The sequence below is a fragment of the Solanum lycopersicum genome, chromosome 9, assembly GCF_036512215.1.
Source record: "Solanum lycopersicum chromosome 9, SLM_r2.1".
Lineage (NCBI taxonomy): Eukaryota > Viridiplantae > Streptophyta > Magnoliopsida > Solanales > Solanaceae > Solanum > Solanum lycopersicum.
The window spans coordinates 63,189,979-63,210,559 of NC_090808.1; the positions used below are offsets into that span (position 1 = coordinate 63,189,979).

The 20,581-nt window shown below is 31.7% G+C and overlaps 1 protein-coding gene across 1 annotated transcript; it reads left to right on the plus strand.

The window, feature by feature from the left end:
* Positions 1–14,123: 14,123 nt before the first annotated feature.
* LOC101263055 (putative E3 ubiquitin-protein ligase RF298) lies at positions 14,124–19,908 on the plus strand. Its single transcript, XM_004247503.5, has 2 exons — positions 14,124–18,755; positions 18,993–19,908. Exons 1-2 carry the CDS (start codon positions 17,598–17,600, stop codon positions 19,470–19,472), a joined length of 1,638 nt encoding a protein of 545 aa, XP_004247551.1. The 5' UTR covers positions 14,124–17,597; the 3' UTR covers positions 19,473–19,908.
* Positions 19,909–20,581: the final 673 nt, after the last annotated feature.

Consider the following 20,581-nt stretch of genomic DNA (forward strand, 5'->3'; position numbering starts at 1 on the left):
TATATCAGTGGTTTTTCTCCCTTGTGCACATCAAGTTATTTGTGAATATTGCAATGTGCTTCACCAAAACAAAGGAATGGACGAATGCCCTTCTTGTAGGACACCAATTAAGGAGAGAATTAGTGTCCACTTTCCTGATTCCGAAAAGTTAGCAACTTCAGAATAGCAGCAGGAAAATGAAGCTTGTCATTTTTTTTCCCAGAAAAAGTCTCTCCTTTCTTCTGGCCTTTTTTTCCCACCGTAACTGTAATAAATGTTAGGAAAATGCAAAAAAGGTATAGAGATATGTAGAAAGTATATGTCAAAAGAGTTAGAAAGAGGGAGACCTGCTTAATGGTTGTAGTAAATCCTCAAGTTTGATGGTTTAAAAAATAATGTTGTTCTATGTGCTTTAACTTAATCTATAGACTTATTTTTTTTAATTAATTTAACCATTCGTTATTTGAAACGTAACATCCTACAAATTTTATTCGCCCAAGGGGTAAATAGTCGTTCACACGATTCAAACTTTAGATATTTTATTCCCATTTTCCTTTATAGCACTTCCCAAACCAAACAAATTATTTCTTTGCCAGATTCTATTATCTTACACCGGTTTCCTAACCTTGTTCTTCTAAATTAACTCCATATGCTATAGAGTAGTTGGATCTTGATTGTCTACTAGAAAGAAGTGGAACTTCTTTTGATGTCAAATATGGACAAAGATGATATGATATCACTTAGAATTGTTTCATTTTTGTTGATCTCGAAGTAAGTGATTTTGTTTTTTTATATAAGTTAAAATTTTATTGCATGTTCTTCCTTTGTCTTGTTATATCTACTCAGTACTATTAATCTCATGTCCACATTGGCTTTGAAATTGCTGCATACATGGTATTGCATTCTGTGGATGTGGTTTGGTTATTTCCGTTACAACTTTATCTGAATTTATTAATTTTAATTTTGAGTTTATTTTATGATTTTTTTTTACTTTTTCTATTATCTCGAATATAATATTTAAATAAATTGTATTGTATTTTTTCGTTAGACATATTAAAATTAAAATTTAGGTCACAACAAAATGCAAGAGATAACAACAATCAAAACAAGATGACACCATAAATGTGAAATGGTAGTAGGTAGTAGTGGTTTTGAATGAAGTTATTTATGAAATCTAAATATTTATTTGGTTCTTGAGGAAAAAGAGTTTATAATAAAACGTTTTTCATTCAACGTCATCTTTTAATTTACTGACAACTGGTCTAATTATATTTTTTTTAAAAAAACTTTATAAACTTTTGTTCTTTTGTAAATAAATTCAAAACTTGACCACTAAGTTTAATCTAAAAAACTCAAGTGAACCCAATGTTTTATGCAGGGATTAGTTATATATGTATTAGATATTCCATCTTCTATGCTGCATGAAACAATACAAATATTTCCTTTTAACTTATACATGTACTAGGTAAATATTTTGCGCTTCGTGCGGTCATAAATAATAATTTTTTACTAATATCCATACATTAAAAGTAACTGAAAAGTAGGTTATTACAAAAATATTTCAAATATACCGACATGAATATGATTATTTGTCATTATCACATAAGTCAAGAACCTCTAATGAATTAATTATTCACGATATAATAAATCACTGGTTCATTAATCAACATTGAAAGGAAAATAAAGAAGAAAATATGAATATACATACAAAGGCGTTTCGTAATAAAAAGAAACATTTAACTTGCACATATTATACAATTGTGAAATATGTCTAAGAGGAAAATTTAAATGTTTTTAACTTATTTAAAAAAGAAATTATGCTTACACATGAAATCAATTATAACTTTCAAACTTGAATAATGAATATCTTCAATTGATAAGTGAGAAATGTCATATTTATGTAAGAAAAGATTATATGTAAGCTTATATATAGTACTTTTACAATAATTATTTTCTGCATAATAAATATACGTACTATATGTGTATATTTTCAATATAACATGAAAATAATTTTGCAGAAACATAAAAAACAAAGTTTAAAAATGTACTCAACAACAACAATTAATATTATTAACATAAATGAATGAGTGTTAAAAGACATACCACGATATGTATAAATAGAATGAAATATAAAAGAAAAAATCATGTCCACTGAATACACAATGTCCACTTAAGAAAACTATTCCCTTCAAGTACAGATGTTTAAAGAATTACATCCTCTTAGGATAGAACAATTTTATTTACCAACTTATTAAAAACACAGTGGTTTTAGTAAGTCACTCAAAAGGAGCAAAGTACAAAAATATTAAATTTTGCGGAAGTAGAAGTAGAAGATCAGAAATTTGTTGTTTTAAAATGTGAGGAAATCCTTCTATTTATAAACAAAAAGGGTAGTGTGAACAAATGTTTACTGTACCTTATTAGAAATGATACAACTATTTGGAAAATTCGCAACCCTTAAGAAAGTTCACAACACTTCATAAAAGTCAAAAAAACTTCATAAAGTCGCAACATTTCATTAAAGTCATAACTTTTGATTAAAGTCACAACTCTTCATAAAAGTCACAATATTTCATAAAAGTCACAACTTTTGATAAAAGCCGCAACTCTTCATTAAAGTTGCAACTTTTCATGAAAGATGAAGGCTATTTTTGAAAATAAATAAATTTAAAAGGAAATTCTTGCTTGTGGTGGCGCCATGTAGACAGGCCTATAGATCTCTTTTATATAAATATATGATTATTAATTATGTTTGTTTCTAAATTGTCATCCAAACCTCATATTCATTTTATACATGAATAATTTATTTTCTATCTACTTATCAAGTTTGATTGAAACCATTATTCTTATTGCTCAAGCCTCAACTAAAGAATACCTTCCCTAGTCTTCTTCTTCCGTATCTTTCTCAATTTAAGACATGTTACTCTCCTTGGCTGGATACTATCTTTTTATGTGTTTTATTTTACCACATTTAGGATCGGAGAGGTTCTTATCATAATAGTTAGGAGATCTTCTTTTTCTCAGGGGAACTTGAACCATTCGAGGATCGAGAGTATGCCATATCTCTTACTTTTTCTTTGAAGTTTCTCTTGTCGTCTACAAGAGCATATCTTTCTCCATCTATCACAAACACACTAGAAAACTGCTTGACTAGTAATTCTTGTGATGACAAAAAATTATTAAATTCCTCCATTCTTCTCCTTCGTTCTTCAAAAATAAAATCTTCCTAATTCAACAAAGATGTCTGAGAACATAAGTTCTTAATCATCAAAAAACTACTATGTGATAGAAAGGTTACCTTGAGTGGTGTTAGCTAATCCATTCTCCAACATCTGTAGCTGACCTTCATTCTTCTTATTGAATAATTGATCGAGGGTCCTCCATATTTCTTAAGCTGATTTGCACCTTATAATATGATCAAATGAATAAGAGGAGATTGTCCTCTTCAGGAAGAACTCCGCGTTTTGATTAACCTTCTTCCACTTCTTGTATGAACTGCTGTATTCTGGTCCGTCAGCAAGAGGACTTATGTAATTTCCATTAAAAACATCCTATAAATCATCTCCCACAAGGTATAATTTCATACATGTCTTCCACACCTTGTAATTGGACTGATTCAATAACTCCATCCTCAGTCCATTAACACGATCGCTAAAATCCATCTACTCAAACAAGTTGAATCGTTACCACCAAGATCTTGAAATAAAGATCATAATGCAATCTACGACTATGGCTACGATACCATGTAATGAATAGCAGAAGAGAAGTATAATCGGGGATACCTTCTACTATCTCAAGACCGTTAACTAAAATCATACGGTTCAACTAAGGAAGAGGAAGCTAGAAGGGAGAAGCAATATTTTGGATAAAACAACTTTGTTATAGAAAAAGACTATTTGATTTAGGTTTTTCATGGTTGCTTACAAATTACTATGGCCACCCTATATATACTAGTGTAGTAATGCTTCTAGAAATTATCCTAGATAGATCTACAAAAAAAATCTAGAAGACCCTATCTTCTAAATATTTAACAAGAATCTAGATTATTATATACTTTACCATAAGTATCGAATTATCTAGAACATATAGTTTTTTATTAAGTATAAATATCAAAGATATTTACTTGCACCTCAAAAAAATCAACTTTAATTTTCACAAATTCTTTATGATAATTTCTACACCATTTTTGAATATAATCATACGGGTTAACTTAATCTTTGCAAAAGTAATCATGACATTCATTTGTGTAAGGTCAAAGAGTCTGCATCGGAAACATTTATTATCAATAAATGAGATATGATTAAAATCTTTTCTTATAAATATTAACTTCTTTGTTCGCTCTTATTTGAATGCAAATAACTTTGTAACTTTAAGTGAAACCTTTTAGTGGGAAATGAGCAATATTATATATAAGTATCATCGTTACTCTTGAATGAAACGACGAATGTTTTTCAACTTCATATGCGGTACACATGGTTAGATTGTATTGAATATTATGGCATCATCAATTATCCAATTGATAATAACCCTTTAAGCGATTTCCTCACTATGCGCTCTGGACAATTGTGGAAAATTTTTGGGTTAAAAGCACCAGAAGTTGATAAGTTATATTATAATTAGCTAGTGATAAGATATACTGCTTCATGCCAGTAATTTGGAGTTTAGGGCTATTGGTAGGCCATTCACATAATTGTTACAAAGATTAAATTATCTTAAGTACATAGTTCCTGAATTGTCTGCCCATACTTATCCTGTTACAAACAGTGGAGGAGCTGTTAAAAAGGTTGGTTTTTTAAAAGTTTTGTATTTAAGGCCTTAATTGCTAAGCATGTCCACCCCCTTGTTGTGCTCCATGAAGATGCGTGTTGGGATCGCTGCTCCCAGCTTTTCCATCTGTTACCTGCATTCAAAAATTAAATTAGTGTAAGAGTGATTATCATGTTCCAGTAAATTGATCATTTTCCAGGAGTATGTGTTGATATCTAGGGGATGAAGTTTATTTTCCACAAACCCACAAGGAGTCCTCGTAGTTTTTGGTACCCCTCCTAAGCCTCCTTGTCGAGGATTAGTTTTCACAACTCCATTAATGTTGATTTTGAACTTTAAACCTACATGTTAAGAGAGGTTCTTGTTTAACCTGGATAATGCATTTCTCTTTATTAGCCTTGTGGTTAACCTGAATGATTTTGAACTCAGTGGCTAGGTTGATCATGTTGGTGAAGGAGATGTTGCCTTTTTTAATTGAAAAGGTGGTTATTTCTTTTGAGGCAAATGGCCCAGAGGCATTCAGGGAGGACAACATCCCAAAGAATAATATTGTTGTACTCTTTAGTGGCAATATAGTTCTAGGTGTTATGTCGATTCTCCAGGAAGAGCATGCTTCTATCAACATCGAGCTTTCTCTAACCATGATGGTATCCCATAATTCAATAACTTTGGTACATCAGAAGAAGATATGGTCTATTCCTTATTTTGGTCGCCGCACATATTTGACAACCAGGGTTGATAACCAAGCCAATTTTTTTAAGGTATTGGGAGCAAATGATTTTTTTTTGTGATACATGAGCTAGATGAAGGTTTTGATTTTGTTGGGACAAGTCATGTTCCGAATCCAGTACAAACTTCTTAATTCCTTGATTTGGCATGGAGTGAGTGGTTTTTGAGTGGATAAGCTTATAGGCACTATTGGTGGCAAACTTACTATTACTTTTGAGGATATAGAGTCTTGGCGAGATCTAAAGCGACAATTGTTTTTCAACTTACGTCTAGGGCATGTGGAGTTCGCGTTAAGAGTTACCTAAAATGACAAATCATGTCTAGTGTTGAGGATGATGTCATGATTGTTTCCTGTGGTAACGACAACCCTTTATTTTCACTAACTACCCTCGGTCTCTTTTCTTTCTGATACATTTATTACCGACAGAAATAGTTTTCTCATTTTCGGTACAATTTTTAAAAGTTGTCCGTAAGTTGAAATTTTTAGGTGGGAAAATTTTCCGTACAATTTTTAAAATTTACTCTAAAATGGGGAATGTCTTTACAGTTTCATGTCTGGGACACATGGAGAGATCATGTTGAGAATGATCTCATCGTCGGTTATCAAGGTAATTATTTATGACCTTTACATAAGAATATCAACTCCGTTCACCCTTTTTAATGACAACCTTTGTTTATTGAAATGGAGGGAAATACTAATTGTATAATTTAGTTTAATTATTTCACACATTTCCATAAAATTAAGTAAAATCGAAATAAATCAATATGAGATATTGGTATCAATTATTTAAAAAACTAATGTGCTACAACAACATTGATAAATTATGTTTATTTTTTCAAATTCATCTTACTATAATTACTTTAATTTGAAATATCCTAGAAAGACTCATTAGATCCTATGAATTGGATATATATTTTACTTCTTTGACTTACATCCACCCATGCCAAATATTTGAGGATTTTCACATTGACTATATGTATTATACAATAAATACTTCAACAAACTCCTTTAAAATGGAAAAAAGTTTTAAACTACATTTTATTTATGGATGAGTTGGACATTAAATACAATGTACTAACCATAATTTCCATCAAGTCAGTGACTCTATATAATGAATCCAAAGATTAGTGTTTGGCACCCCAAACAAAAGACAACTCATTGCTTCTCCTCAATGGAGTTTACCCTTTCTTTATGCCTTTTCAAACTCTTTAGTGAGTGAACCTTTTGATTTTGGATTTAACTTTTTTTAAATCGAGTTTCTTTCTTGATATAAAGAATCCATTCTTTTCACTTTCGGTACGACCCCTTTTTTAATTGTCTTGATTTTATTTTTGGGATGAGTTTATTTGAGTTTAAAACGATTGTTTTAAAATTGGTTTCTTGTTAGAGTTTGAGCTTTGAAGTTTTCTGTGTTCGTCTGTGATATTGCTTGTTTTGTTGGATAGAGGTTGAACTGTTTCTTTTTATCCACTTTTGATGAGTGAATTTTTTTTCATCAGAAATTTATGTTTTTTTTATTCATTTGAGTGCATATTTTTTTTCCGTAAAAAATGATGTTTTTAATATTTATTCAAGTGATTTTGGGGAAAAAATCTTGTGACTCATAGGAATCTTTTATTTTTCTTGTATATCCATTTGCTTTGATAACATTGAGCTTTGAAGTTTTCTGTGTTCGTCTGTGATATTGCTTGTTTTGTTGGATAGAGGTTGAACTGTTTCTTTTTTGCCACTTTTGATGAGTGAAATTTTTTTCATAAGAAATTTATGTTTTTTTATTCATTTGAGTGCATTTTTTTTTGCAGAAAATGATGTTTTTAATATTTATTCAAGTGATTTTGGGGAAAAATTCTTGTGACTCAGAGGAATCGTTTATTTTTCTTGTATATCCATTTGCTTTCGATAACATTGTTGCTTTTATTATGCTTACTAGAGTTGTTTTTTGTTGTTCACAATTCTGTTTGAATAATGAATACTAATTTTCCCTTTTGTTTTGGCAATTTTTAGTTTCTCTGTTGCTATGTTTCTTATCAATTTTAACGGCCGCATTTCCACTGAATGTTGTTACATTGAAGAATAGAGATTTAAGTAACTAAAATATAGTAGAATTTGTAATTCTCAAAGAATATTAATTCTTTTGCAGCTTCACATGTATGATAATATTGTTGGTTCATTGAGCTAAATTGGAGTTGTTCTTACTGTTTTTAGCCTGTCTTTGGGAGTTCCACATATATGTTAAATATTTCTGCTTTTTTGGTCTCACTGTAATTGTTCCTCTTTCTATTAGCCTGTCATTTTTGTTTTTTCTTTTAATTATCCTATCAAAGAATTATTATCTGGTTCTTTCTTTTTGTTTAGCTACTCTAATTCTCTGTTTTTATGTTAACTTATAATCCTCTCACGTCCATATTATCATTTAAATGAATTTTGTTGCAGGAGCGAGTCTATTATAGCAGTAATAAACACTCAAAGAAAAACGTCAACATGGTTGATGATAACATCTGTGATGATGCGGATGAAAATTCGTTGGCGATTTCAGATAAGGAAAAAGGAAGCACGAACAAGAGGAAGTTTGAATCTAAGATTCCTCTAGGAACTTCTTCTGATTCACATGGGTCGTCTCTTACTGAGTTTCAAAGATTTGATTTATTGGAGAAACCAAAGAAAGGAGTCACTCTATCTGAGATTGACCCATTGACGAGCGGGTGTCCTCAGTATGAAGCTGAACAAGAAGTGGAAAATGCACCAAATATAGATTCGGAGGACATGTCGGCCTGCTGTAGTTTTGTTTTGGACAAGAAACTGGACTCGTCTTCTTCTGGTGAAACAAAGAAGAGTTCGCACTCAAAAATGAAAATTTTGGTTAAATGCAATCAACCTCTAGCTAAAGAAAGTTTTGATAGTCAATGCCTTTCCTCACCCATAGCACCTGCAAGTGACACTTCCAAAGTTCCACCTATTAAAGATAATATAAATGAAAAGGATATGGATTCATTATCCATTGAGCCTAAGTCCGGAAAAGAAGTCCCCGACAACACAATTATTTCTTCTGCGGTACAAGATTATTATGTTGGTATCCCATATGATGAGTCTTTGGGTAAATATGTCCCTCGAAATGAGAGAGATGAAACTATATTGTTTCTAACTTCTCATTTGAAGACACTGCAGGAAGAGCTCCAAAGGTGGTCTGATTGGGCAAATGAGAAGGTAATGCAGGCTACCTGGAGGCTTGGCAAGGACCAGGCTGAGCTTAAAAGGATGAGGCAAGAAAAAGAAGATGCTAAAAATGTTCACCAGGAAAATAATATGCTGAAGGAAACCACCATGAGGAGGATTATGGAGATGGAGCAAGCGTTGGTAAATACTAATTCCATGGGTGATACAATTAATTCTCTTCTTAACACTTTGGAGATGGATAATGTTGGACTGAAGAAGGATTTGGAAGCCATAATGCTCTCTACAGGCAAGCATGCGTTGAACGTCAATAATTCTTTTGCAAAAGAGCAGGAAGCACTAAAGAAGTGTCAAGCAGCGGACATGGAGAAGCGCTCATTTGAGGAGGATTTATCTGCTATCAAGCAGGAAAAAACTTCTATGCAACAGCAGCAAGAGAAAGCCAACAAGGTTCTGCACCAATATAAGGTATATTTATTCTACTAATTAAACTTCTTTTCCTAGTTGATCAAGGTAAAATGTTTCTTTTACAAATATAGTTCATGTTTTAGAGTCTTTACACTGTTAATAACTTGTTTTTTTACTTATTGCCTTTGCTAATAGTGGTTCAAGCTTTCACTTATGCAGCCCTACTGATAATGCATTTGCTATTTGATATTCCATCTATTATGAAAATAAATTTGTAAATATTTATGAATTTCAGGATCTATTTAAGCATGAGGAATCGGTGAAACAAAGATTTCAACGACAAGCTGATTGTCTGAAAAATGAAAGAGAACAACTCCGCGATAAGGGAAAATTGCAGCGTCATAATTTTAGAGAGAAGGTAGAGAGAAACAAGCAAAAGTATAAAGAAGAAATACAAAAGTGTGAGAGTGAAATTTCTCAATTGAGATTCCAATCTGAAAGATCAATAACAGAGGCACTAAAACGAGGCATTCCTCAATTGACAAAGGGTTTATCAACCTATGCAGAAAGTTCTGACTCTAATGTTGTAAAGATGGAGAGGGAGTGTGTTATGTGTATGCATGAACATATATCAGTGGTTTTTCTCCCTTGTGCACATCAAGTTCTTTGTAAAGATTGCAATGTGCTTCTTCAAAAGAAAGGAATGGACGAATGCCCTTCTTGTAGGACACCAATTAAGGAGAGAATTAGTGTCCACTTTCCTGATTCTGAATAGTTAGCAACTTCAGAATAGTAGCAGGAAAATGAAGCTTGTCATTGTTTTTTTTTCCAGAAAAAGTCTCTCCTTTCTTCTGGCCTTTCTTTCCTACCGTAACTGTAATAAATGTTAGGAAAATTCAAAAAAGGTATAGAGATATGTAGAAAGTACATGTCAAAAGAGTTAGAAAGAGGGAGACCTGCTTAATGGTTGTAGTAAATCCTCAAGTTTGATGGTTTAAAAAATAATGTTATTCTATGTGCTTTAACTTAATCTACAAACTTTTTTTTTTAATTTAACCATTCGTTATTTGAAACGTAACATCCTACTAATTTTCTTCGCCCAAGTGTTAAATAGTCGTTCACATGATTCAAACTTTAGATATCTTATTCCCATTTTCCTTTAGACCACTTCCCAATCCAAACAAATTATTTCTTTGCCACATTCTATTAACTTACACCGGTTTCCTAACCTTGTTCTTCAAAATTAACTCCATATGCTATAGAGTAGTTGGATCTTGATTGTCTACTAGCAAGAAGTGGAACTTCTTTTGATGTTAGATATGGACAATGATGATATGATATCACTTAGAATTGTTTCATTTTTGTTGATCTCGAAGTAAGTGATTCTGTTTCTATATAAGTTAAAGTTTTATTGCATGTTCTTCCTTTGTCTTGTTATATCTACTCAGTACTATTAATCTCATGTTCACATTGGCTTTGAAATTGCTGCATACATGGTATTGCATTCTGTGGAGGTGGTTTGGTTATTTCCGTTACAACTTTATCTGAATTCAATAATTTTAATTTTGAGTTTATTTTATGATATTTTTTTTACTTTTCCTATTATCTCGAATATAATATTTAAATAAATATTGTATTTTTTGGTTCGACATAATAAAATTAAAATTTAGGTCGCAACAAAATGCAAGAGGTAACAACAATCAGAACAAGATCACACCATAAATGTGAAATGGCAGTAGGTAGTAGTGGTTTTGAATGAAGTTATTTATGAAATCTAAATATTTATTTGGTTCTTGAGGAAAAAGAGTTTATAATAAAACGTTTTTCATTCAACGTCATCTTTTAATTTTCTGACAACTGGTCTAATTATATTTTTTTATAAAAAAAAACTTTATTAACTTTTGTTCTTTTGTAAATAAATTCAAAACTTGACCACTAAGTTTATGCTATTTCTTTTTCTTTGGTAGCTATTGTTGCAGGTTGGTCTAATCTAAAAAACTCAAGTGAACCCAAAGTTTTATGCAGGGATTAGTTATATATGTATTAGATATTCCATCTTCTATGCTGCATGAAACAATACAAATATTTCCTTTTAACTTATACATGTACTAGGTAAATATTTTGCGCTTCGCGCGGTCATAAATATTAATTGTATTGAACTTGCAAATAATTTTTTACTAATATCCATACATTAAAATTAATTGAAAAGTAGGTTATTACAAAAATATTTGCAATATACCGACATGAATTTGATTATTTGTCATTATCAAATAAGTCAAGAACCTCTAATGAATTAATTATTCACGATATAATAAATCACTGGTTCATTAATCATCTTTGAAAGGAAAATAAAGAAGAAAATATGAATATACATACAAAGGCGTTTCGTAATAAAAAGAAACATTTAACTTGCACAAATTATACAATTGTGAAATATGTCTAAGAGGAAAATTTAAATGTTTTTAACTTATTTAAAAAAGAAATTATGCTTACACATGAAATCAATCATAACTTTCAAACTTGCATAATGAATATCTTCAATTGATAAGTGAGAGATGTCATATTTATGTAAGAAAAGATTATATGTAAGCTTATATATAGTACTTTTACAGTAATTATTTTCTGTATAATAAACATACGTACTATATGTGTATATTTTTAATATAACAGGAGAATAATTTTGCAAAAACATAAAAAAAAAGTTTAAAAATGTACTCAACAACAACAATTAATATCATTAACATAAATTAATGAGTGTTAAAAGACATATCTGGATATGTATAAATTGAGTGAAATATAAAAGAAAAAGTCATGTCCACTGAATACACAATGTCCACTTAAGAAAACTATTCCCTTCAAGTACAAAGGTTTAAAGAATTACATTCCTTAGGATAAAACAATTTTATTTACCAACTTATTTAAAAAAAATGGTGTTAGTAAGTCACTCAAAAGGAGCAAAGTACAACAATATTAAATTTTGCGGAAGTAGAAGTAGAAGATCAGAAATTTGTTGTTTTAAAATGTGAGGAAATCCTTCTATTTATAAACAAAAAGGGTAATGTGAACAAATGTTTACTGTACCTTATTAGAAATGATACAACTATTTGGAAAATTCGCAACCCTTCAGAAAGTTCACAACCCTTCATAAAAGTAAAAAAAAACTTCATAAAGTCGCAACATTTCATTAAAGTCATAACTTTTGATAAAAGTCACAACTCTTCATAAAAGTCACAATCTTTCATAAAAGTCACAACTTTTGATAAAAGCTACAACTCTTCATTAAAGTCGCAACTTTTCATGAAAGATGAAGGCTATTTTTGAAAATAAATAAATTTAAAAGGAAATTCTTGCTTGTGGTGGCGCCACGTAGACAGGCCTATAGATCTCTTTTATATAAATATATGATTATTAATTATGTTTGTTTCTAAATTGTCATCCAAACCTCATATTCATTTTATACATGAATAATTTATTTTCTATATACTTATCAAGTTTGATTAAAACCATGATACTTATTTCTCAAGCCTCAACTAAAAAATACCTTCCCTAGTCTTCTTCTTCCGTATATTTCTCAATTTAAGACATGTTACTCTCCTTTGATCGATACTATCTTTTTATGTGTCCTATTTTACCACATTTAGCATCGCAGAGGTTCTTATCATAATAGTTAGGAGATCTTCTTTTTCTCCAAGGGAACTTGAACCATTCGAGGATCGATAGTACGTCATATCTCTCACTTTTTCTTTGAAGTTTATCTTGTTGGCTACAAGAGCATATCCTTCTCCATCTTTGACAAACACACTAGCTAACTGCTTGACTAGTGATTCTTGTAATGACAACAAATTTTCAAATTCCTCTAGAGAATGGTTGTTCAGCCCATAAATGGAATATATTCAGGTTTCAACACGAATGACTATTCTTCTCCTTCGTGCTTCAAAAATAACCTCTTCCTAATTCAACAAAGATGTCTGAGAACATAAGTTCTTAATCATCAAAAAACTACTATGTGATAGAAAGGTTACCTTGAGTGGTGGTAGCTAATCTATTCTCCAACATCTGTAGCCGAGCTTCATTCTTCTTATTTAATTAGCGATCGAGGGTCCTCCATATTTCTTAAGCTGATTTGCACCTTATAATATGATCAATTGAACAGGAGGAGATTGTCCTCTTCAGAATGAACTCCACGTTTTGATTAACCTACTTCCACTTCTTGTATGAACTGTTGTTTTCTGGTTAGTCAGCAAGAGGAGTTATGTAATTTCCTTTAAAAACATCCCATAAATCATCTCTCACAAGGTATGATTTCATACATGTCTTCCACACCTTGTAATTGGACTGATTCAATAAGTCCATCCTCAGTCCATTAACACGACCGCTAAAATCCATCTACTCAAACAAGTTGAGTCGTTACCAACAAGATCTTGAAATAACACTCGTAATTCAATCTACGACTATTTCTACGATACCATGTAAAGAATAGCAGGAGAGAAGTATAATCGAGGATTCCTTCTACTATCTCAAGACCGTTAACTAAGACCATACGGTTCAACTAAGGAAATGGAAGCTAGAAGGGAGAAGCAATATTTTGGATAAAACAACTTTGTTATAGAAAAAGACTATTTGATTTAGGTTTTTCATGGTTGCTTACAAAGGACTATGGCCACCCTATTTATACTAGTGTAGTAATGCTTCTAGAAATTAACCTAGATAGATCTACAAAAAAAATCTAGAAGACCCTATCTTCTAAATATCTAACAAGAATCTAGATTATTATATTTTTTACCATAAGTATCGAATTATCTAGAAAATCTAGTTTTTTATTAAGTATAAATATCAAAGATATTTACGTGCACCTAAAAAAAATCAACTTTAATTTTTCATAAATTCTTTATGATAATTTCTACACCATTTTTGAATATAATCATACGGGTTAACTTAATCTTTGCAAAAGTAATACCGGCATTGATTTGTGAAAGGTCAAAGAGTCTGCATGGGAAACATTTATTATCAATAAATGAGCTTTGATTAAAATCTTTTCTTATAAATATTAACTTCCTTGTTCGCTCTTATTTGAATGCAAATAACTTTGTCTCTTTAAGTGAAACCTTTTAGTGGGAAATGAGCAATATTATATATAAGTATCATCGTTACTCTTGAATGAAACGACGAATGTTTTTCAACGTCATATGTTGTAGACATGGTTAGATTGTATTGAATATGATGGCATCATCAATTATCCAATTGATAATAACCCTTTAAGCGATTTCCTCACTATGCGCTCTGGACATTGTGGAAAAATTTTTGGTTAAAAGAACTAGAAGTTGATAAGTTATATTATAATTAGATAGTGATAAGATATACTGCTTCATGACGGTAAGTTGGAATTTAGGGCCATTGGTAGGCCATTCACATAATTGTTACAAAGATTAAATTATCTTAAGTACATAGTTCCTAAATTGTCTGCCCATACTAATCCTGTTACAAATAGTGGAGGAGCTGTTAAAAAGGTTGGTTTTTTAAAAGTTTTGCATTTAAGGCCTTCATTACTAAGCATGTCCACCCCCTTGTTGTTCTCCATGAAGATGTGTGTTGGCATCGCTGCTCCCGGTTTCTCCATCTGTTACCTGCATTCAAAAATTAAATTAGTGTAAGATTGATTATCATGTTCCAGTAAATTGATCATTTTCGAGGAGTATGTGTTGATATCTAGGGGATGAAGTTTATTTTCCACAAAACCACAAGGAGTCCTCGTCTTAGGGCTCTTTGCTCGGCCAATATTGGACTGACATGTGCTTATTTACTTATGAATCGAATTGTCCAGTCACCTCTGTAGTTTTTGGTACCCCTACTAAGACTCCTTGTCGAGGATTAGTTTTCACAACTCCATTAATGTTGAGTTTGAACTTTAAACCTACATGTTAATAGAGGTTCTTGTTTAACCTGGATAATGCATTTCTCTTTATTAGCCTTGTGGTTAACCTGAATGATTTTGAACTCAGTGGCTAGGTTGATCATGTTGGTGAAGGAGATGTTGCCTTTTTTAATTGAAGAGGTGGTTATTTCTTTGGAGGCAAATGGTCAAGAGGCATTCAGGGAGGAAAACATCCCAAAGAATAATATTGTTGTACTCTTTAGTGGCAATTGAGTTCTAGGTGTTATGTCAATTCTCCAGGAAGAGCATGCTTCTATCAATCTTATGCATCGAGCTATTTCTCACCATGATGGTATCCCATAATTCAATAACTTTGGTACATCTGAAGAAGATATGGTCTGTGTCCTCATTTTGGTCGCCACACATATTTGACAACCAGGGTTGATATCATAGCCAATATATATAAGGTATTGGGAGCAAAGGATTTTTTTTTGGTGATACATGAGCTAGATGAAGGTTTTGATTTTGTTTGGACCTGTAATGTTCCGAATCCAGTCAAACTTCTTAATTCCTTGATTTGGCATGGAGTGAGTGGTTTTTGAGTGGATAAGCTTATAGGCACTATTGGTGGCAAACTTACTATTACTTTTGAGGATATAGAGTCTTGGCGATATCTAAAGCGACCATTGCTTTTCAACGTACGTCTAGGGCATGTGGAGTTCGCGTTAAGATTAATCTAAAATGACTAATCATGTCTAGTGTTGAGGATGATGTCATGATTGTTTCCTGAGGTAACGACAACCCTTTATTTTCACTAACTACCTTCGGTCTCTTTTCTTTCTGATACATTTATTACCGACAGAAGTAGTTTTCTCATTTTCGGTAAAATTTTCAAAAGTTGTCTGTAAGTGGAAATTTTTAGGTTGGAAATTTTTCCGTACAATTTTCAAAAGTTACTCTAAAATGGGGAATGTCTTTTCAGTTTCATGTCTGGGACACATGGAGAGATCATATTGAGAATGATCTCGTCGTCGGTTATCAAGGTAATTATTTATGACCTTTGCTTAAGAATATCAACTCCGTTCACCCTTTCTAATGACAACCTTTGCTTATTGAAATGGAGGGAAATACTGATTGTATCATTTAGTTAAATTATTTCAGACATTTTCCATAAAATTTAGTAAAATTGAAATAAATCAATACGAGATATTGGTACCATTAATTTAAAAAACTAATGTGCTACAACAACATTTATAAATTATGTTTATTTTTTAAAAGTCATCTAACTATAATTACTTTTATTTGAAATATACTAGAAAGACTCATTAGATCCTATGAATTGGATATATGTTTTACTTCTTTGACTTATATCCAACCATGCCAAAGATTTGTGGATTTTCACATTGACTATATGTATTATACAATAAATACTTCAACAAACTCCTTTAAAATGGAAAAAAGTTTTAAATTACATTTTATTTATGGATGAGTTGGACATTAAATACAGTGTACTAACCATAATTTCCATCAAGTCAGTGACTCTATATAATGAATCCAAAGTTTAGTGTTTGGCACCCCAAACAAAAACAACTCATTGCTTCTCCTAAATGAAGTTTACCCTTTCTTTATGCCTTTTCAAACTCTTTAGTGAGTGAACCTTTTGATTTTGGATTTAACTTTTGTTAAATCGAGTTTCTTTCTTGATATAAAGAATCCATTTTTTTCACTTTTTGTACGACCCCTTTTTTAATTGTCTTGATTTTATTTTTGGGATGAGTTTATTTGAGTTTCAAAAGATTGTTTTATAATTGGTTTCTTGCTAGAGTTTGAGCTTTGAAGTTTTCTGTGTTCGTCTTTGATATTGCTTGTTTTGTTGGATAGAGGTTGAACAGTTTCTTTTTTGCCACTTTTGATGAGTGAATTTTTTTTCATTAGAAATTTATGTTTTTTTAATTTATTTGAGTGCATATTTAATTATTTTTTTTTGCAGAAAATGATGTTTTTTATATATATTTAAGCGATTTTGGGGAAAAAATCTTTTGACTGAGAGGAATATTTTATTTTTCTTGTATATCCATTTGCTTTGATAACATTGCTGCTTTTAGTATGATTACTAGAGTTGTTTTTTGTTGTTCACAATTTTGTTTGAATAATGAATACTAATTTTCCCTTTTGTTTTGGCAATTTTTAATTTCTCTGTTGCTATGTTTCTTATCAATTTTAACGGCCGGATTTCCACTGAATGTTGTTACATTGAAGAATAGAGATTTAAGTAACTGAAATGTAGTAGAATTTGTAATCTCAAAGAATATTAATTCTTTTGCAGCTTCACATGTATGATAATATTGTTGGTTCATTGAGCTAAACTGGAGTTCTTATTGTTTTTAGCCTGTCTTTGGGGTTCCACATATATGATAAATATTTCTGCTTTGTTTGTCTCACTGGAATTGTTCCTCTTTCTATTAGCCTGTCATTTTGTTTTTTCTTTTATTTATCCTATCAAAGAATTATTATCTACTTCTTTTTTGTTTAGCTACTCTAATTCTCTGTTTTTATGTTTTTATCTTTAACTTATAATCCACTCATGTCCATATTATCACTTGAATGAATTTTGTTGCAGGAGCGAAACTATTACAGCAGTAATAAACACTCAAAGATAACATAATCAACATGGTTGATGATAACATCAGTGATGATGCGGATGAAAAGTCGTTGGCGATTTCAGATAAGGAAAAAGGAAGCAGGAACAAGAGGAAGTTTGAATCTAAGATTCCTCTTGGAACTTCTTCTGATTCACATGGGTCGTCTCTTACGGAGTTTCAAAAATCTGATTTATTAGAGAAACCAACGAAAGGAGTCACTCTATTTGAGTTTGACCCATTGACGAGCAGGTGTCCTCAGTATGATGCTGAACAAGAAGTGGAAACTGCACCAAATATAGATTCTGAGGACATGTCGGCCTACTGTAGTTTTGTTTTGGACAAGAAACTGGACTCGTCTTTTTCTGGTGCAACAAGGAAGAGTTCGCACTCTAAAATGAAAATTTTGGTTAAATGCAATCAACCTCTAGCTAAAGAAAGTTTTGATAGTCAATGCCTTTCCTCACCCATAGCACCTGCAAGTGACACTTCCAAAGTGCCACCTATTACAGATAATATAAGTGAAAAGGATCTGGATTCATTATCCATGGAGCCTAAGTCCAGCAAAAAAATCCCCGCTAACACAACTATTTCTTCTGCGGTGCAGGATTATTTTGTTGGTATCCCATATGATGAGTCTTTGGGTAAATATGTCCCTCGAAATGAGAGAGATGAAACTATATTATTTCTAACTTCTCATTTGAAGACACTGCAGGAAGAGCTCCAAGGGTGGTCTGATTGGGCAAATGAGAAGGTAATGCAGGCTACCCGGAGGCTTTGCAAGGACCAGGCTGAGCTTAAAAGGATGAGGCAAGAAAAAGAAGATGCTGAAAATGTTCACCAGGAAAAGAATATGCTGGAGGAAACCACCATGAGGAGGATTATGGAGATGGAGCAAGCGTTGGTAAATACTAATTCCATGGGTGAGACAATTAATTCTCTTCTTAACACCTTGGAGATGGATAATGTTGGACTGAAGAAGGATTTAGAAGCCGTAATGCCCTCTGCCGGCAAGCATGCTATGAACGTCAATAATGCTTTAGCAAAAGAGCAGGAAGCACTAAAGAAGTGTCAAGCAGCGGACATGGAGAAGCGCTCATTTGACGAGGATTTATCTGCTATCAAGCAGGAAAAAACTTCTTTGCAACAGCAGCAAGAGAAAGCCAACAAGGTTCTGCACCAATATAAGGTATATTTATTCTACAAATTAAACTTATTTTCCTAGTTGATCAAGGTAAAATGTTTCTTTTACAAATATAGTTCGTGTGTTAGAGTCCTTACACTGTTAATAACTTGTTTTTTTTTACTTATTGCCTTTGGTAATAGTGGTTCAAGCTTTCACTTATGCAGCCCTACAGATAATGCATTTGCTATTTGATATTCCATCTATTATGAAAATAAATTTGTAAATATTTATGAATTTCAGGATCTATTTAATCATGAGGAATCGGTGAAACAAAAATTTCAACAACAAGTTGATTGTCTGAAAAATGAAAGAGAACAACTCCGTGTTAAGGGAAAAGTGCAGCGGCATAATTTTAGAGAGAAAGTAGAGAGAAACAAGCAAAAGTATAAAGAAGAAACACAAAAGTGTGAGAGTGAAATTTCTCAGTTGAGATTCCAATCTCAAAGATCAATAACAGAGGCACTCAAACGAGGCATTCCTCAATTGACAAAGGGTTTATCAACCTATGCAGAAAGTTCAGACTCTAATGTTGTAAAGATGGAGAGGGAGTGTGTTATGTGTATGCATGAACATATATCAGTGGTCTTTCTCCCTTGTGCACATCAAGTTCTTTGTGAAGATTGCAATGTGCTTCATCAAAAGAAAGGAATGGACGAATGCCCTTCTTGTAGGACACCAATTAAGGAGAGAATTAGTGTCCATTTTCCTGATTCCGAATAGTTAGCAACTTCAGAATAGCAGCAGGAAAATGAAGCTTGTCATTATTTTTTTTTCAGAAAAAGTTTCTTCTTTCTTCTGGCCTTTCTTTCCTAACGTAACTGTAATAAATATTAGGAAAATGCAAAAAAGGTATAGAGATATGTAGAAAGTACATGTCAGAAGAGTTAGAAAGAGGGAGACCTGCTTAATGGTTGTAGTAAATCCTCAACTTTGATGGTTTAAAAAATAATGTTGTTCTACGTGCTTTAACTTAATCTACATACTTTTTTTTTAATTTAACCATTTGTTATTTAAAACGTAACATCCTACTAATTTTATTCGCCCAAGGGGTAAATTTTCGTTCACACGATTCAAACTTTAGATATCTTATTCCCATTTTCCTTTATACCACTTCCCAAGCCAAACAAATTACTTCTTTGCCACATTCTATTAACTTACACCGGTTTCCTAACCTTGTTCTTCAAAATTAACTCCATATGATATAGAGTAGTTGGATCTTGATTGTCTACTAGCAAGAAGTGGAACTTCTTTTGATGTTAGATATGGAAAAAGAAGATATGATATCACTTAGAATTGTTTCATTTTTGTTGATCTCGAAGTAAGCTATTCTGTTTCTATATTAGTTAAAATTTTATTGCATGTTCTTCCTTTGTCTTGTTGTATCTACTCAGTACTATTAATCTCATGTTCACATTGGCTTTGAAATTGCTGCATACATGGTATTGCATTCTGTGGATGTGGTTTTGTTATTTCTGTTACAACTTTATCTGAATTCAATAATTTTAATTTTGAGTTTCTTTTATGATTTTTTTTTTTACTTTTCCTATTATCTCGAATATAATATTTAAATAAATTGTATTGTATTTTTTGGTTAGACATATTAAAATTAAAATTTAGGTCGTAACAAAATGCAAGAGTAACAACAATCAAAACTAGATCACACCATAAATGTGAAATGGCAGTAGGTAGTAGTGGTTTTGAATGAAGTTATTTATGAAATCTAAATATTTATTTGGTTCTTGAGGAAAAAGAGTTTATAATAAAACGTTTTTCATTCAACGTCATCTTTTAATTTACTGACAACTGGTCTAATTTTTTTTTTTAAAAAA

Bases quoted from the DNA above. Each gene is read 5' to 3' on its own strand.
- LOC101263055 (XM_004247503.5), top strand. From the start codon at position 17,598: ATGGTTGATGATAACATCAGTGATGATGCGGATGAAAAGTCGTTGGCG. The intron at 18,756-18,992 runs GTATATTTATTC...TATGAATTTCAG, and splicing joins AGGTTCTGCACCAATATAAG to GATCTATTTAATCATGAGGA.